Raw genomic sequence first — 20,398 nt, 5'->3', positions numbered from 1 at the left:
CCCAGGAACCTGTAGCTTCTCCTCCCGTTTCCCATATTTTACTTTCCACTTCCCTGCATTATTCCCTTTACTGTTAAGAATACTGGTCTCTACCTTACAGCACCCACAGGCTTGTCTGAGGCGGGAGAGTCTTGATGGGGATTTGCCGTGTGCTTGTATCCCCAGACGGTCACATCGCTCGTGGCACTACAGCTGCCCTGGCATTTGGGAGCCCTGAACCACTCCTGCCCCTGCATTTCACCATCTACCCCTGGCTCCCATCACTCTCTCCTGTCTGTGAGAGTTAGTTATCTAACTGCACAACAGTTTCTTTCCGTCTGCTGCCACGCAGTTCTACACAAGGGGCGATGCTGGTCTTACAGAAGCTCTAGTCCCGACGGTGCCACAGGCAACAGACAGAGGCATTATATAATCTGAACGAGCTCTGGATATAAAACCTGAAGTTCTTAGTTCAATTGGGCTCTCTAAGAATATGCCTGCCTCATTTTGAGGGCCTTTCTGTAGCCACGGGTCAATCTACCATGCCAGAAGCAGGGCCAAAGGAAGGTCAGTGAACAAGCATACTGGCTGTGCAGCGAGGAAACTTAACTGTGCCGAGCAGTAACATAAAGGTCACAGTCACCAATTTTGCCACCATGGGGAGGAGAAAGGGTTAAACGACTGTATAAACCAAATAAATAATCTGAAGTTAAGCTGTTATTCAAAGGGCTGTATTAACAAGAATATGTGCAATGTACTCATCAATTTCTGAAGGTTATAGATGGATTTTGAGCTAAGGGTTATGGTACTATCACTTTTAATTCAATTTTTACTGTATTCTAAATTTTAAGGAACAGTTATGATTCCCATTTTATAGACAGGAAAAACTGAGAGCAAGAGAGGGGAAGTAAGATGCCCAGGGTTATACGGCCAAGATGTGGCCAACTCCACCCGACTCCAGAACTCAAAATCCCTCCAAACGATGAGCCCCCATAAAGATATATTTTTCCTAAGTAGCCTGGGTTGGACAAAGCAATTATTCTGGCAAGTGGGCCCTATGCCAGGAAGACACATCCTTTAAGTGCCATCAAACTAGCGCTTTCCCTGGGAGATTTAACCATCATTAGCGAAAAGCTTCATTTGCAATATTGTGTGCAGCCCACTGTAGTGGGCCAGAGCAATGCATTATCACTAACTCAAAGAGATTAATTTAATGGGCAATTATATGCTTCCTGCATTACAATACTTTCAGGTAACCAACAGTGGTATGCTTTCTGTAAATGCCAACTGCCTGCTCTCAGGTACAGTGTCGTAACCCTCCTCACCTTCCATCCCACACCACCCATTTCTCTGGGAGGGACACTCTAAAACTGGCATTCAGTACCTCTGAAATGCCTCTGCAGACACTCCATTCTAAGCAGACTTTTCCCCTGACTGCCCCCCAGTATCCCTTTACCTCTCTGACAGCCATGCTTGTTAACTCCTGCTGCTGTCTTCGGCAGGTCTGACCACCCCGCCCAGCCTAAAGGAGTCCTGAGCATCATCTGGTGAGCCTTAGCGCAAATCTCAGCTCAGAGGGTACTACCTACCACCACAAGAACGACCAAAAAATAAAGACAAAAGCACACAAACAGAAGAACACCTCACCTTTCTCTGCCTTCCTTCACAATATTATAATTATACTACTTATAATATATAATTATGTTTATTATAATACAATTAATTTTAAATATCTAACTGGTAGGGCGTAGGGAGAGGTGGTGGGAGAACTTGTGGAAAGTGGAGTTCTGAGTGGCTCCCTTGGGATTCGGCTTCAGTAGGCCTTTGGTGACGGCCAGAACTCTTCTTGTTTGGTTTAAACAATAACCCAGGTGACTGAGATCAGCTGGGCATGTCAAGTTCTCTGTGAACTCCATAGAAAAATGCTGTCTCCTACAATACACTATTCTGTGCTTTCTAGTCTCTGTTCCTCAGTTTCCTAATCTTGGAAAAAAAAGGGAATCCAGTTCCCGTCTGAACAGTTCCAATGCCTGGCTTTGTCCATTAGGCAGTATCCCTGCCCTGGGTTATAAAGGTTGGAACAGGAGGCCCTGACTGAGTGCAGGTTGGCTCCCTCCTCCGCTGCACTCTTGTTCCGGCACCAGCCTCATGCTTTGCACAGAACAACCACTTCATTCACCTGCTTCAGGAAACGGTGTGGCAGTGTCAGAAGCTCAATTTAAGTAAGAAGGTGAAAAGAAAGAAGATACAGGAGAGGGTTCCTCCCAAAGAAGGCATCTAAGAACATGAAAGTCACAGCTAAACAGCGTGGGGACCAAACCTGCCTCCAACCCCTGCTCTCTCTGACACTCCAGGGGAGTTACGTAACCTGTGTGTGAGTTTCTTAGACTGAAAAATGCATATAATAATCATACCTACTTTGAAAGAGTGACGTGGGAATTAAATATATTGCAGGGATTACATAATACCTTTCGGTGTTTCTTTTAATTAGCTAAGTTTACCTTAAGCCTTCACCACCATGGCGCCCAGCAGCCACGCACAGTAGCTGCAAGGGATGTGGCTGCTACTAGCAAAGCTACTGAGCGGAGACGTGCTCCCCGAGCCTGATCCCCTGTTAGCACGTGGGCGTCTAACTGCCGGCTCCTGTAATGAGAGGTGCCTGTTGATTATGACGGCAAGTTAGGTCTATTACCACGGAACTACTTGGGAAATACACACAGTGAAGCATCTCAGCCTTGGTTAAGTGACTCTGACACAAGAGGATAAAGGATGACATCTCCATCCTCATTAAGGGATAACAGATGGACTTTCCTAAAACCCATTTTTTAGCTTAATTTCATTTGCTTAAATCTTTTGTCTGATGAGATGGTGTTCTGAGAGTAATTTTACACTGTTCTCCCTGGGATGAATATTTCTTTATTAGAACCACCCCCATGGGGTTCTATTGTCTTGAGTGGTTTTAAATATTCATCTCATCCAAATACAATAAATCTCCCTTTAAAATTTTTTTTTTCCAAGACATAGTCTGCAGCTTTGGAAGATAAACATTACATGATGGGCTCCAAAATACAACCAAGTCAAAACAAATTTCTAAGCCACTTTGATAGTAACTCCAATTTTTCTTAAGTTCTCTGTGATATTATTATTTTGATGTCCTTTCAAGATTTAGAAAACAGATAACCTAATTGTACACTTAAAGTTTTTAGATTTATGCTCACTTCAGGTTATATTTTACAGCTAAAAATGAGCATTCTCTTTTGTACTCCCATTCTTTTTGGTTCTAAGAAAGTTACATGCAAAAATTCAAAACCAATGTTTAGTTTTCAATCTGAATGAAAAAAAAAAAAAAGACCAAAAAAGGTGTAATAAAAGATGAGATAACCCCTATTGATTTTAACAGAATGTCAGTTTGTCATATATTTTATTTATTTATTTTATTTATTATCTATTTATTTGGGGGATAATTAGGTTATTTGTTTATTTATAAACAATAAAGTTACTGTGGATTGAACCCAGGACCTCAGGTATGCTGGCATGCACTCTACTACTGAGCTATACCCTCGACTCCTGTATTTGTAATTCTACATGGTTCAGAGAAAAGCTGAGGGTTGCCATGTGGACAGAATCATTTCCTACTTGGTCTCTATATGGAGCTAATTTTACACTTGAATCTGGAGCATATTTGAGTGATTTCTCTCAAGCCATGAAGAAAATTGTATCTGGTCTATATTGCAGTATTTTTAATCAACCAGACATTCACTGAAGGAGGTTCGTTGTCACACCTTTTTCATACCCTCAGCACGGAACTGCTTGTAATTCCCAACACTCATCACCTCCTTCCTTACCTCTGGGTCATTCTCTGTGGATAGATCAGCAGACTCCAACTCACCCTTTCGGATGCAGGGGCCTCCAGGTGCCACTAGAAGGAAAACTCCAAGAAGACCAGGGGTTTTGCCTATTTCACTCACTGCTTTGTCTTCAGCCACTAGAAGAGTGCTTGGCAAGTACCAAGGACTCAATAAATAATTACTGAGTGAGTGAACAAATGAATGTCTCCCCTGATTGGGTTTGGCGCCCCTGTCACCGTGGAGTTAGCAGCTCATTACCCTGGAGCATCTGCTCTGGGGTCTGTCTTCCTTACTCGTCTGGGGTTTCTTGCAAATGCGTTCTTTGTTTCTGGATTGCGCCTTCTGAAATGTTTCTTAACCGCCTGTTCTGTGTATTCATTTCCTTTCACTCCTTAGAATGAAGTACCTGGATCCTTATAATGAGGACTTCCTGGGTAAGTATTTAAGTGAAGGTATCCGTCTCATAAAAAAAACGTGTCATAGATTAAGGCTAAGGTTATTATAGTCAATATATGAGAAAATTCTTTTAGAAATAATTATTGCCTACATACTTTAAAGAAAACCGTGGTCCTTTAGAGCATTTTTATATAGCCTAAAATCAATTAAATATATATAGTTTTTCTCAGAGGCTCACGAGGATATACATTATAAATTATAAAAATTTCATACCTGCCACTCTAGGTAGGGCTAACACTTCTCATAAACCAAAGCCACCAAATGGGACGCTTCGTTTGACTTCCCCCTTAATGTTACAGGGGAAAACTGCCCCCAGAGTAACACTCGGGGGAAGAAAATACTGCTTCTAATACAGGATAAGCGTCTAAGATTCCGGAGTCTTTTTCCCTCCATAGCCATTTGACTTCGAGTTCTCTGCCTGCCCTGGAGTTGCCAACAGAAACATTCTTCACTCTTGACTCATCACTTTTCCACACAGTGGTTGTTTTTTGTTTTGTTTTGAATAAGTCTCCATGAAAGACATCACCCCCACATCTCAAAACAAGGAAAAGCCATGCCCCTCCCGAAGGTCTAGACGACTCTTCTTCTTACCAACAAATGAATCATGTATCTTGGAGGTGTTTCCCCATTTTCACATCAGTTGTGAAACCGGCGCAGATTTTAGGTCCTGCGTCTTTATACTGTATGTATGCCCAGGAATCTTCCCTAACGTGGGTTTTTATTTCCTTGTTCCGATTCCCTCTACCCCAATTTCCTCAAGAGTTTACTGCCTCCCTTGAACTTGTGTAAACTGTGAAGTCCTCATCAGCTCCTTCATGGAAGAAAGATATTTAAGTAATATACAAAATACCTTGTGCTTGGAAATAAAATGAACATCACAGCCCTTCTGCATGCTTCTGTATAATAGGAAATTGGTGAGGGAGGCAGAGTGCAAGTTCTCGTAGACAGCACGGCACTAAATCTCACCTTGACGCTGTTGTGTGGAGACTCAATCGCTGTGTCATTAAGTGCAATCAGAGAAGCTCTACGCTCATTAAAAACTGGCAGAAAGACTAGCATGTGTTATTTTAACAACTCTGGTGCCTCCTCTGAAGAAGTGCTTACATTTTCACATGCAACTTCTGAGAAATTTTCTATTAAAAATATAATTTCAAATAGTTTGTGGTTACTGTGTAAAATACATTAACTCCAAAAAAGAAAACAAAATCATCTATAATCTCATCTCCCCAAAATGATACATACTGATAGTGTAAATTTACCTCCTATATTTTCTGCATGTGTATGCATAGTTTAAATATGTGAGTGATAATTTCTATATTGTATATAATATATATGTTAGTGTCCACTTATTTAAGTTATGGGGCATAGCTCTTGAATTCTATTTTTTATTTTTTTTATGCTAAATCTTTCTGTATATTTAAATATGCAAAACATTGCTTTTAATGGCTGAATAATGGATATAAGATGTAAGAATATTTGGCTCTAAGAATATTTCCCTTCCACATATATTGCAACCTTTTGGTAGTTTACCACAGTGTGAGTTATTTCACGTTGAGATGGTGCATTCAAAGGTTCCTTGGGAACAATGAGATAAGTTCCACTGCCAAAATAGCTAATTGACACTGGGACCACTTATATGATTACCAGGCATAAACTGAACCCAGCCACACAAGGAAGAAATGAACAAACCCAGGCACTTACTAATTTCGGTAGCAATGATCGTTATGTTGTGCCACACGCTTAATTCTCTGTCAAGAGGTGTTGCCAGCGTTATCTTCCCGTCATCTGCATTAATGTTGAATTGTCTCTCCAGGTCAGTGTGCCGGTCGATGGAAAACCTGCAAAACAGATACATCTGTGATCTTCTTCAATGTTTATGTGATCCATACATTCCATAGCAGACCTTTAGTGATCCTTGGAGAGCCATAGTTGTGAAGTCAAATGAATGGGGAGACTCAATGGCATCATAATTTGGAAAACAAAATGACTGAATGGGGCACAAGAAACTTAATAATTATTATCCAAGGAGTAATTAGCTACATATGTAACACGGAGGTCGTAAACTGCCATCAGTTTCAATGGGTAACACCTTCAAAAATGGATGCTGATGAAGAGTTAATTGGACAATCCATCACATTTATTGGACAGCTTATGATAATTAGCAGTTGCCACAAAATACTATGTAAAACAATGAACTTAAGCCCAAAGCAGGATGGTGCTAGGCAGCAAGTTATTTATGGCAGTTCAAAAAAATGTCTGTGTTAAACTCACATTTGATTACACAGCATGTATGTGTTTTCGTTATTGTTGCTGTTGGTTTGTTTTGCTTTCATTTGAAGTAGGAAAACTAAATATATACTTTACTTAAAATGAGAGTTGTCTCTTTCAGATAGGATAGCATTAAGAGGCTTTGTGTCTAGAGCTAAGTGCCTCTTGGGAACATTGAATATCGAGATCATACACAATTTTTCCCATAACATTTATTAACATCCTTTTATACATCAAGATCTGAACTTCGGCAGTGGAATGCCACATACAGTAAGTTCTATGTCTTAAGGAACACAAGACACATAATTAGAAAAACTGACCTATAAATAAGCAGTGAAATGAACTAAAACAAACAGGACGGAACGGAGGTCCAAAGAAGGGTGTTGTACACTGAATGTTTGTGTCCCCCCTAAAGTTTGTATGTTAAAGTTGTGATAGCATTTGGAAGGAAAGCCTGTAGGAGGTAATTAGGGTTAGATTAGGTCATGAAGGTGGGGCTCTCCTGATGGAATTAATACCCCTATTTAAAAAAAGGAGCCACAGGCTCTCCCTCTGCTCTCGCCACTGAGGATACAAGACAAAGGTCTGCAAACCAGAAAGGGTGCCCTCACCAGATGCTGGATCTGCTGGTGCCTTGATCCTGGACTTCCCAGCCTCTAGGACTGTGAGACATAAATGTGGTTTAACCCACTCAATCTATGGTATTCCTTATCTACAGAAGTGCAAACTAAGTCAAAGGTCGTGTACAATCCCATTCTAGGAGGAAGAACTGAAGAAAACCTTCATGGTTGAGATGACCGAGAAGTATGCATAAAATCTCTCTATTAAGTAGGACTCATCAACCCAAAATATGAAACATGGTCCATGGCTATTTGGAGCCGAGCATGTCTTCTTCTTTTTTTTTTTTTAACATGTTTCATGTTTTTAATGAACATTTATTGTATCGTCAAGAATAAGACTATGTTATAAGAAAGTGAGAAAAAAATAATTTTCCCATAATTTTCAGTCTGCAGTTTTGTATTGTTAATATCTTAGTGGATTTCATTGCAAACACATATTTACGTATTTTATGTATATCTACTTCTTCATGTGTATCTACTTATTTGTGTCTATATCTACCTCTGAAGAAGGAAGGATAAATGGATAGACGGATGGATAGAGAAACAGATATACAGGGATGTGGATGACTCCTTACTCCTTTTAGCTACTTCTTTTTCATTAGAATTTGCATTCATATACTGTATACCAGACACACATACAAAAAAAAAAAGAAAAGGCATTTCTGTAAATCTTCCCTACCAAAGACAAGCATCATTAAACATTTTGGAATAATATTAAAAAGTACTTAATTTTATTGACAATAGTTTACTGCTAAATTCCTTGATGAAAACATGCACCATGAAATTGTAACTACTGGTTTAGTAAAGCCTTAGCTACAAAGAAAACTAAGACACCGACTTGTATCTATACACCAGGAATTTACAAACCAACCCCACACCCAACCTCCAGGAGGATGAGAGAAATTCAGGAAGGATTTAAGAACCCAGAGGCGTATCTGAATTAACAGTGCTCACAAAATAATCCTGAGCATGAGGAAGTAAGTGTTCACTGCAAAACATTTGAATCTGTTGTATTACAGAAAGAAGATTAAAAGCCGTTTTCCTGGGGAACAATGATTGTTGATTAGACCAATGAGATTCCAACTTTAACTGTAAAATAACTGAACAGACATGTGTTTTACTCCAGATACCATGAACACTTGGACTTTTAAATGAGCTAAGAAATGTCCAGAGGATTAATTATCGCTTTCTGCATCATATTCATAAATAAAATTTGCAGGCATTGCTGGGTTCTAGTGCTTTTATTATCTCACTGCTGACAGTTCACACATTCATGCATCAACTGATTTCCCAGAAGCCACCATAAAGGACAATCAGTCTCATCATTGATATTCATGGATCCCAAATCTGAAATATACTCCATGGCGATTTGATTGCTGACCAGTAATTGCCTAGAACTTGTGGCCTGGAAGAAGCACTGGGAACAATGACAGGGTTTTGGAAGCTGGCATTTAAAAAATGTTATTTGTTTAATCCCTTATCTAAATCCATATCATGCAGACCTCAACTTTGGAAGGAATTATATCTCTATTATGTATGTATTGCTGATTCTGGGATAATTAATAAGTTTATTGAGCTTCAGTTTCTTCACTGGTCAACTATGAAGACTCAGACCCCAGATGTGGTTGTGAAGATTAAATACGAAGCATAAACCTGTCTCTGGTACTTGTGTGCTGGAGACAGGTCCGTCAGCCTGAAATCACCATAATCAGCATGTCCCATAAAGTTTATTAAACTTTAATAAACTCCCCTACTTGGAAGGGGGTTGAGAAGGCCCCTTTCTTAACAGTTTATAAATAGTGTAAAACTAGAAAAACATCTGGGTGTTATTTAACTCCCATCACTCTGACAGAGGCAGGGATATTTTTCTCATTTTTTAAAGATCCAGTTCATGACAGACTTTATGAGGTGAGTCATAAGAATTTATAAAATAGGCTATAAATACAGCCCTTTAGTAAGATCAGAGGTAAGAATGTCATAATATTACGAGATTACACAACGGGAGGAACTCGATGAGGGGAAAAAATGACTTAGTTTAAAATTCAGTTTAAAGTCTACCTCAACTATTTCAAGAAGCCTTTTGCTCCTTTTGTAGACATTTTACACATTTTACTGCCTTGTAGACTTTACAATGAAGGCTTCCAAGAATTACTAAACAATTCAAAAACCCAGACTCAACATAGTCAACAAGCATGCATTAAACACCAAATGTGTACCAAGCACCGTGCCAGATGCCTTTTTCTTTCATGTTTCTTTCCTTGTTTTTTTTTTTTTAATAGAATGAATAAAAGAAAAATCATTCTTACATAGGTGTGATTTACTCATGTTAGAAACTTCTGTATGCCTTTGCTACCTAATCTGTAAAATGGGAATTATAGTAAGGTCTTGTGAGATTTACCGAGGCAGCACCCATGAGGCACTACTGCAGCACGTGGCACATAGTAAGTGCTCAGTAAATAGCTATTGAAAATCTTTAACGCTGGCATCACTTATCTGGAAACAATAGGCATCTACTGCTGATTCCCAGGCCCCTCCTCAGGTCCAAGCAGCACTCCTGTTCACCCCTTGCTTCTCTGTCCCTGAGCAAGTTCATCTGGGCTCTCAGGTCAGTGGAAGCAAACACGTAGAAGATGTCACTTTAAGTGATAAAGCCAAGGAGAAAAAGGGAGTGGGGAGGCTGAGGCCTGCACCCCCAGCACCACTTTAGGTGTTCATTTTTCCACTAACTTTTCTGACCAAAATCTCCGTCCCATGAACTGACCATTCCAAATTCAAAGCTTTATTGGACACATTGACTTTTGAATTCCTATTGGCTACTGCATGAGCATTTGTTTTGTATCACGGTTAAAATTAATTACATTTTTACACGTTTAAAATGAATTATATAATTAGAGATACTCACATTTGAAAAAAACCTGCACCCCACCTGCGATTTTTAGTGATGTTCTCAGAAGATGCTTGCCCCCCACCCGTGGCTACAGCACTCCATCACCAGCTGCAAAGATGCAGCTTACTTTCCTCTGGTCCTCTAAGCCGCCACCACCCACCCCATTTTCTCAGTTTCTCCCCTCACCTCCTACTCATTCCACTCTGTGATAGAGCTGCATCAGAGTGACGAAGGCAATACTCCATTACAAGACTCAGATACAGGCTCTTTCCTTAAGCCAAATAACAGAGAATAGCTTCAAAGAAAAACTGAATGGGCTGAATACAGCAAACACAAAACAACCTAAATTTTAGAATCCAGTATACCAAGCAAGTTGGCCAGACGTCGTGATTTTGGACAGATCTCTCAGAAGTAGACCCTCATGCTACTCTGTTTTCTAGGACTCTCGGTGTCTATGTGAATGGCAGCAGATGAAGTGGAAGAAACAGAGAAACCAGTAAACCTTTCCTGGAATCTCACCCGTGGGCTATCACTGAAACAATGTAACTAGCCATCATCTCTTAGGCTCATCCATGAACAGGAGACACTTCCCAAAGGGGTGCTTTGCAGTAAATGAGTTGATACATGACTCAGATACAATAAATCAATTGATTAATTGATAGTTGAGTCTTCAATCTGTGAGAGATCTCTTCAAGCCCAGAGTGACTGTGAAAATGAAAAACTAGAAATGGAAAGACAGAAATAAAAACTATCATTCACATTCTTCAGTTGTTTCCCAAGTGACACTAGAAAAATACTCCAGAACTCTGTAGTGTTTGCCTACACCCATCATCACCCTTTTCAAACTATCCGCTCCCACGAATATCTTCACAGAGTGCAGACTCTGAGTTGGGGAGATGAGAGGCTCCACTGGGTTTCCTCCTCGCTCACCGCTCACCCACAAGGAGCCTTCTGAACCTGGTCCAACTCTTTACTGACCTTCCCTTCCTCAAGGTCATTCCTCTTATTATTCTGCAGTTAAACATTTGCTGGCCTTTTGCTCATTAAAGACAAGGAGAGATTGTTTGATTCATATATCATAACATCACATTGGTTGGAATTCTGCACTGCAGTTACTCAATAACTGATTACTGGAAGGATGTACAAACATTCGCTGAGTGTGCATTGTTATGTGGGAAACATGGTGGTCAAGAAATATTAGAAAAAGGAGTATATGGGATAAGAAAGGAAGAAAAAATAAGAAATAATAACTGGTTTCTACTATATCTACTGAAAAGTTCAATGTCTTCTAATTTATATCTTTAAAGTCATAGGATTTGTATCTCCAATATTGGAGTTTCCATTCTAACTTCTTAAAAATATGCATCTATTGGATTTGCTATTTCTTCGCAGATTTACTTAAGATACATTAGACCAAAGACCTCATTTGAGAAAAGCAAAATATACTTTGGAGAGTCACCTTCCTGCCACAATAAGAAGAAACGTAACACAGTGGGGAGTGTGGCATGTGAGAAAACAGGCTCCTTGGGTCATATTAACATCAATTTCATGGATGGAAGTTTTGGAAATAAACATTCTCATTCTAAAATAATAGATATGTTTTAGAAACTGCATAAACCTTGATACCCAATGTTCACAGAAGCCCTATAGTAAGCTTTCCCATTTTATACCAACAAATTTCCTGGTTTGCTTCAATACAGTAGTTATGTGTTAGGAATAACTGCTAATGACACCATCATCTTACTTTGTGAAGTCAGGGCCATAGATGCAAGGATACTCCTACCTAGATGCTCAGCGTCTTGCCTGGAGATCTAATTTAACCTACTGCACTCTGACCATGAACACAGCCTTTGTCACCAGCTCACTCAACCCAGAAGAGTTTGCAGAGGTCAGAAGTTAATATAAGAAGCTACCACTGGTGTGGTGGTTGAGAACAGGTCAAAATGGACAACTGGATATTACTGTGTTGGAAAATAGCACCCTTTCTGCATTGCTGTTACTGTTTATATTAAGTTACAACTTTAACCTGAGCAATATGTTTACTCAATTAACACAGCCCAACTATTTGTATTTCATACCAACGTTGGCACAAAACCCCACTTTGTGTATACGTGTGTGTGTTTAAGACAGATTCTGTTGTCAACACACAAATAATCCATGTATATATACATTCATTCATATATTCATTCATTTACAGCATCCCCTACTTCCTCTTCCCAGCCTCACCCCCAATACTACATCCCTACAGAGACCCTCTGTTTCCTGCTGAACTACTGTTTCTTGTTTGCAGTAGAGATCATCAGTCTGTGACAATATCAAGAACATTTTATGGATTTTCAGAACCAAGTTCCCAGCGTTGAGGAGTCATCTGTTTCACTCCCAGTGACTTCAGTGCCACCCAGGAGGGGTGCAGATTAAAGTCTGGAGTGTCCACAAGCAGCTACAATGATCATCTTAAAAATCAGATAAAGATAAATGACACGTTTCTTTCAAAAGTTATTCTGAACTACATTCTTCCTAATACAATATTTGTGAAACACCTGACAATTTTTCCAGAGAATGACCCTTTTATTCCTCACGTCTCTGCTAAGCCAATTTATAGATCTATTCTCAGTTTCATCTGAAAAATGAAAACAAGACTGCCTTCATTTAAAGTTTAAAGTAAATCCCCAATTAGATAATGCATTGTAAATCCCCTTCTGCTTTTCAAAAGTGTTTGTACACTGAGTATTTATCATTATTTCTAGAAGACACTCTGACAAATATCTAGGCATTTTTAAACAAGAACAACAAAATATTCAGAAGACTCTGGTATTTGGTTGTTGTCATATTTCAACTTGCTGCTTTCACCCAAAAGATGAAACAGATTCATGCACCCAAATCATCCTCAGATACCTTCATTTATTTATGGACAAGTATAGAAAGCCCACATTCTAAATGTATCGGTTCAAACGGCATCCCATTTTCTGAATATGTGTTTTGTTTCACAGTTTGTTCCATTCACACCTTGAAAAGATAACTTCGTGAAGCCACAATCTCGTAGGTAAATTTCTGCCACCAACAAAACCCAACATAGATTTTTTTTCAGTGAATAATCCCAGATAAAATTTGATTCATGATTAATTCTTTAATATTTCTTTAATATCTTCAGAGAAACTCTAATGTTCTCCCTGAGTCATCAAAATAATCAGTCATAACTGGAAGTTCTAAATATGGCAACTGTACGGAGAAAATGGAGTGCAGTGAAGGGATTAAATGTAAAATTTTTATTTTTTATTTAACAATAACGTAAGTGTTTCTTTGGGTCACGTGTGATGCTAAACGTTTGAACAGAGCCTCTTCTCTTAGACACAGTAGTTGTGACTTTCTCATTACCTACGATGGAAAGCGGCCAGTGAATAAAGTTACAGCACCCTGCGGTGGTGAGGGCCTCCAGGTACACCTGGGAGAGGGAAGGTGAGGACACCTGTTCTGGGTCAGGAAGATTTTTTTCAGGTGGACTGTAGGAAGGGAGGGCATCCTCAGCCAGAAAGGAATCCGTGGAGAAAATCCTGGGAGTCTGGGTTTGTTTAGGAAACTGTATAATTAAAGGACCAGATTAGGTGTGGTGGTGAGAGCTAAAATCCGGCAGATGAGCATCCTACCATTTCCTCCCTCCCTCTACTCCCTCTGCTCTTTACTGATTCTCATGTACAAGGAAGGCATCTTGTTTGTCGCCAAACAAACGTTTCTCACGTAACTGAGTCTGTATGTGGAGAAAGACAATAAAAGTAAATAAGGTTTTCTGAAGGTTTACAGTGATATTTAAAAAAAAAAAAAAAGGTCTGAGATGTATAAAATATTATTAAAATATTCCTATCAAAAGAAACAGCCAATGTGAACATTCTGAGTTAGGAAGACGTTCAGTGTGTTCAAAGCCTTTAACAAAGGATGGTGTTGCTGGAGCTCAGGGCTCAGTGAGGGGCAGGGCCTCAAGGAGCAGATCAGGAAGGACTCTGGAAACCATGCTGAAGAATTAACTTGTTTCACTTGTGGACGATGGGGAGCCACTTGAAAAAATATAGCAAGAGAGTGATATGACCTACGCCACACAGCTGGACGCCACCGAACTTTTGTGATGGAGAAATATGCTCCGTGCTGTCCAATACGGTAACCACTAGCTGTGTGGCTAGTCAGCCCTTGAACATAGCTAGTGTGATTGAGGAATTGAAATTGTTACTGTATTGAATTTAAATTAATTTTATTTCAATTCAAAGAGCCACCTGTGATGAATGGCTTCTGTACTGGACAGTACAGATCTAAACTGAGTCAGAGATCACTTCGGCAGCTGCATGGGCATCAGAGGGCAGGAGACAGGCAAATGGAGCCATGATAACAGGTCACATTAGAGATGATGGTGTTTGAGCCTAGAAACTAAAATAAATAGGACATAGTGACTGTTGGGATGTGGAAGTAAAGGAGATTAAGGAATCTTGAGGTAATGCCCTATGGAAGGCTCGTAACCTCTTCTATCAGTTTACGTTGCTTTCAAATTTGATGAGTTTCTCTCTTTTGTCTCCTTTTAGCCATATTCACCTAATTATTCACCAAATACACTAAACTGGTAAAAAAAAATCACTTAAATATTAGCAAAATATAATTCAATCTTTCCAGAAATACATGGAATCTGGAACTGCTCTGTGATATTCATCTCCGGTGTGTGCTTTTCTGTGATGGGCGATGAGCAGTTGTGAGGATAAACTGTTTTACACTGAAGCCCCCATGATGACCTTGATCCTCACTGTTCACCCACGGGTCACAAGAATCCCAAGCAATTCCCATGAGTCTCCACGACAGTGACCTGAGGGTGTCAGGGGAAACCGAGCAGTGAAGAGCATCCTGGAACACCCTTAAAAATTGGGCTGTCAACCATACCAAGGATGGCTTTTCTCTCTACAAAATGAAATTCAAAGTTGATAAATGCTGCACGGACAATAGAACAGAGATGGTGTGAGATGGAAAAACACCTCATTATGCAGCGGTCTGGGCCACAGGGCCAGACCCAGAATGAAGATTTTATCATATGTTTAATGTATTTATTGTGGCCTTCTTAAATTTCAGCCTCTCTGCTAAGCCCTGTACATTAATTTCGCATTCACTCCTCCCTAGAGATTACTTGCGTGGCTCATATAAATTGCCCTCTCAACGTCTGTAGTTGTAAAATGAAGCGAACATGCAGGTTCCCCCAGTCATAAAGTTATAGGTACCATGTCCCGACCACAGCATCGGACACCTAATCAGCTCTTAGTAAATGCTGAATAGGTATCAGAATGGTGCTATTTGATTCTATAAGTTTGTCCAGTTTTTGTCAAAATCACTTATTATATAGAAAAATAAGTACTTATGGAAAACATGCACACGTAAGAAATAACAGGAGTGATGCATAGCTATATCAAAGCAGGTTTTTTTGGAAAATGTCATAAAGTTCTATACATTTTGAAATTTTAATTGGACATTCAGGCTCAGGAAGAGCTGGAAACTATCAGGTGGATGGTCCGTGGCCGGTTAACTCTGAAGGGCTGGAAATACATTTGTACTGCGATAGCTTGTTTACTTCTCCGACACACAACCGAAATCACATAAGCACACCATTCCAGCATTCAACCGGGTGTAATTTTTCTAGGGGGAACAAAAGTATTTTATGCCAAAAATACTCATCCCTACGCAGAACGCCTGCCCATGTGGTCTAACCCGGTCTCGTACATTTAAGCAAGTGCAAAACCCAGTATCATGTGCTTGATGCTTAGTGAATGACCCAGACACGCTTCCCTTTCTGCCAGGGACGAGACGCCCCCCTCACCGTGCTCCGCGCCTGGCTCCCCTTCCATGCCTGTTCTGTCCAATTCCAGATCTTTGGTTTCAAAGGATGCTCAGGTCTTTTGCTGTCATTCACAACATTAAATATACCTCTGACCCTTCTTAGGGCCTTCCGTAAACCTTATTTACTGTGACGCTGCACACCTCAGCTGACCACCCCAAACCTGACTTGCATCCGGAGGCCCATTGGAAAGGCGCTTCAGCCAAGCCTATTCCACGGCCCAGCAAACCGACTTCAGACACAGGAGAGCGCTGACTGACATCTAATAGGTGGATGGAAATGGCGTTTCTCCATTTTAACAGGCTCTCTTCTTTAAATATGCAATGTTATGTTTTCCTCTGCAACACTAAGTCAAACCTGATTGTCCTTTATCAGAAGCAAGGTTGTATAATACATTGTGTCAGTCAGAATGTAGAAATACCCGGAAAAATAAAGGCTTGGTTGAAACGGCTCCCATAAATATCTGAACATCAGGTAAGAGTGTCAGTCTCCCTTTGTTGGGATGCAAAATGGGATTTATTTTCCCTTATGAGTCTAATAATGTTAGATAACTCTGCTCAGCCTACACAAGCATCTTTGTTTCTCTCAGATTATAAACATTATTATTAAGTTTTCTTCCCTAGAGGCAACAGACTTCAGCCATCAGGAAAAAAAGAGAAAAACTTTTTAAACCCCAGATCAGCACTTTCCAATTTTTGTTTATCCTCTTTCAAATTCTTATGCTATTTTTACCACCTCAGATCACTTGTTTTAAATCAATTGCTGCTTTACCATTTGCATCTCAAAATGTAGAACAAATAGATATTTGCCTAAGGGAAGACATTGTCATGCGGTGGTAACATGCAGGCTTGGGAGCTGGATGGCTAGCAGTGTGGAGTCAGTGACGTGACTGCACCAGCAGAGAAGTTCTGTGCGCTTATCCATGAGTGACATGGAGACTCACGGGGCAGCTCTCCCTTCAAGGAAGGACCCGAGCTGGACAGGGAGCGGTCAGGAGACGGCCGCTAAGTATCCGCTCCTTGGACTCCACGTCGTTTGCAGAACGTGTCCTCTCCAGAGGTCATCTGGAGATGAGCCAGCAGAGCGATAAAGGCCCGTCCAGTCTGGCAGGACACAGGTCCTCTGACGGTCAGTACTCACGGCAGGGAGGCCCACTGGTAGGGCAAAGGCTTGGCTGGGGCCGCACTGCCCTTTGCTCTCTCCCCCTGCCCATCCCCTTCCATTTACAGGTGCCGATCTCTAACACACAGCTTGTACTGCAAACCCCACTTATTTCCAGGGAAGACAACCTGTAACCTCTATGTTTAATGGGAATAAAAATATGAGTAATTCGTAGCATTAATGTAATGAAGTGTAGATGAGATATATGTGAAGGGCACTGATCTAAAACATTAAATAGGCATGAATCAAGATCCACAGGAGGTTTCCAGTAGCCCTCATCAAATCTCTGCTCTCATACTAGAGAATACACATTACAGCAAACTCCAGCACGTCTGTTCCAAGTGAAATTCTATTTCATGCCACCTCATGCTTTCAGATAGAGAAATGCTGCTGGAGTCCGAGATTTTGCTAAGACATTGAAATGCAGAGACCAGAGTTTGGCTAAGGCAATCACCAGCCTTGATTCTAAAAACCCTGTATTGTTGTCATCACTGAGGTCTGGAGAATGGATGGGGCAGGTAGAAAAATAGGCTATTGTAATTAATTCATGCAAGAAACAAAAAAAATTCCCTACTCCGAGCGGGTAAGCATCTCAGCCTTTTTTAGGATGTCCTTTCACAGTCTGATGGTAGTTATGGTGATTTTCCTCAAAGCTGCACTAAACAAAGCCAAGTTTTTCTGGCAGACTCAACATGAGTTGCACACTGTCCTGGGCCCCATGAGGGCTACTGTCCCCAGGGTCCTGAAGCAAGCATGGCAGATGCCAGTCCCGTCACACAGTGCTGGATTCTCATACAAAGACTTTCTTTGACTACTAGAGGTTTAAAAAATATTTTTTTAAATCTTACATTTAGAGACTTTCTGAGACAGAATAGGATCCTGGAATTCCATGAGAGCCAGTTATTCAAATTATTGATGAAAACCCCAGTCCTTATCGGTCTGTCATAGGAGATGACAGACATTTTTGTAAAGTAAATATTTTAGGCTTTGCAGGTCAGAATGTCTCCGTCACAGCTACTCCGCTCTGCAGTTAGGGCGTAACAAATGAAGGTGGCTGTGCTCCAAGAAAACGTTATTTTTAAGAACCGTGGGAGGCTGGATTTGGTGCACAGGCTGTAGTTGGCTGACTCCTGGCCCAAGGTGATAGACCGAGTCAAAGTATTCACCAGCCATGGGTCCTCCTTTAAGCAGGTGCTACAGAAAGGAAAAAAGGGCACTCTTCTACGGTAATATAAGGACATATATGTTATTACACACACAGGAATAAGTGTCATGATATTTGCAACGCTCAATGCATTAGGATCTAGAGCAGAGACCGGCACAGACACCACACACCCTCCTTTACATCATACGCTTCAGGTTCTCTGCGAAACTACAGAAAGTCCAGAGAGTAAATCTCCCCTTCTTAGAGAGGGCAAAGCACCTGAGCCAGCTAACTGAGCTGTCAAATCCGAGTGCAAAGAAACTTGAGTTCCAGCTGATCTGGCCACACTGTCCTTGGTCCCAGTAATGTTTCTCAGGCTCAGTGAGGGAGATGCTGCTCTGGGAGGAAGGCAGTGTGTATGTAGTTTTCAAATTTAACAGCCATAAATGCACTTTTATATTACAAAAATGTTTTGTTAAACATTGGTCTGCAGCCTCTGGATGGAGAACTCACAGGGGGATACAATTCTGATCCATCTGCTAGTGAGGGTGCTGCTTGGAGCCGCTAATAATGAAACCAGCCCCTTAGTTGTGAATCGGTTACTATATTTCACTGAACTCCAACTGCTTCTTCCTCACTGTTTAATTTCATTCTAGCTTTTGTTGTTATGCCTAAAGAAACCATTTTAACATTTTCTCGCATGCACTTTGAGTATCAAAAATTCCATCTACACGTTTTCAGCTTTTTGCCTCTAATTGCTCTACTGGTTGCTCTAACTGCTTTAATAAATAATATTATCTGAGTTCTGCTAGTCTCGGAATTCTAAAGTCCATGCATCACACATTATTTATTATTCCTTTAAGGAGAAAAAGGAGACTTCTTCTACCCAAAGCATTTCTTTATCATGAGAGAGAGAAAGAAAAAGGAGGGACGGAGGAAGGGAAGGAGGGAATAAAAAATGAGAGAAAATTATAAACAACACAGTCCACCGTCCGAATTGTTACCAGGTTCTCTAGAGTGTGAGTCATGTCCTCTGTAGCGTCAGTGGATAATCTGTGGCTGCTTCTATTCCAATTCATCAGAAAACTAGGAAACCTCTTCCTCCATGTGACCCTAAAGTTCCATAATCTAGTTTTGTTTATCATTTTCAGATAGCACATAATAAAGGCTAGTTAGATAAATGTGAAGGACTTAAAGTTTACATGACTATTAACCAGCCTCCTCACTATAAAACGAGATCCGTGCTCCAAGCAGAGGCTTGGTCTTCATAGAAATTCCTTGGGACACCGCAGATATGGATACAGATACACACACATCATACGTGACTGACCATCTATGGTATATACACCATATATACTATATACCATAAATACTATATACGTAGTAATGGGAAGGAATGAATAGATGGATAGGTGACAAAATCAGTATGTGACTTAATAAATTAATGACTTTTAGCTGAATTAGTAGATGCAGGGAGTTGTTTGGTACAATGACTTGGAAGAGTTGGTACTTTTGCACTGGGAGACAATCAAATTTCAACTGGCTAAGAGTGTCCAGGAACTAAATGACCAAGTTTTAATTGTTTTTGAGAGACTTAGACCTTTTACCAGACCTTGTACACTGTTGGTAGGAATGCAAAATGGTGCAGAAACTATGGAAAACAGTCTGGGAGTTCCTTAAAAAATTTAAATAGAACTACCATATGATTCTGCAGTCTCACTTCTGGCCATATATTCAAAGGAACTGAAATCATATGAGCACTCCTATGTTCACTGCCACACTGTTTACAATGGCCAAGGTGTGGGAACAGCCTAAATTCCCATCAACAAATGAATGAATAAAGAAAATGTGGTATATAGATAGAATGGAATGTTATTCGGCCTTAAAAAGAAGACAATTCTATAATATGTGACAACATAGATGAACCCAGAGGACATTATGCTAAGTAAAACAAGCCAGTCGCAGAAGGATGAATATCACACGATTCCCCTTACACGAGGTCCCTAAAATGCTTGATGCCATAGAAGCACAGAATGGTGTTGCCAAGAGCTGGGGGAAGGCGGGGAATGAGAAGTTACTAATCAATGGATATAAAGTTGCAGCTACACAAGATAAACAAGTTCTAGGGATGTGCTTTACAACACTGTTCCTATAGTTACCAGTGCTGGATTGTACACT

The 20,398-nt window shown here is 40.4% G+C and overlaps 1 protein-coding gene across 1 annotated transcript in view; it reads right to left on the bottom strand.

Annotated features, from left to right (window-relative positions):
* Window positions 1–20,398, bottom strand: part of CDH8 (cadherin 8) — a 314,446-nt gene that overhangs the window by 106,293 nt on the left and 187,755 nt on the right. Inside the window, exon 8 of the mRNA XM_010967244.3 lies at window positions 5,985–6,121. Coding sequence (XP_010965546.2) covers window positions 5,985–6,121 — 137 coding nt within the window. The remainder of the gene's footprint in view (window positions 1–5,984; window positions 6,122–20,398) is intronic.

Source organism: Camelus bactrianus, chromosome 9, assembly GCF_048773025.1.
Source record: "Camelus bactrianus isolate YW-2024 breed Bactrian camel chromosome 9, ASM4877302v1, whole genome shotgun sequence".
Lineage (NCBI taxonomy): Eukaryota > Metazoa > Chordata > Mammalia > Artiodactyla > Camelidae > Camelus > Camelus bactrianus.
The sequence above is the reverse complement of the archived record's forward strand: the minus strand, read 5'-3'. Positions and strand labels throughout refer to the sequence as shown.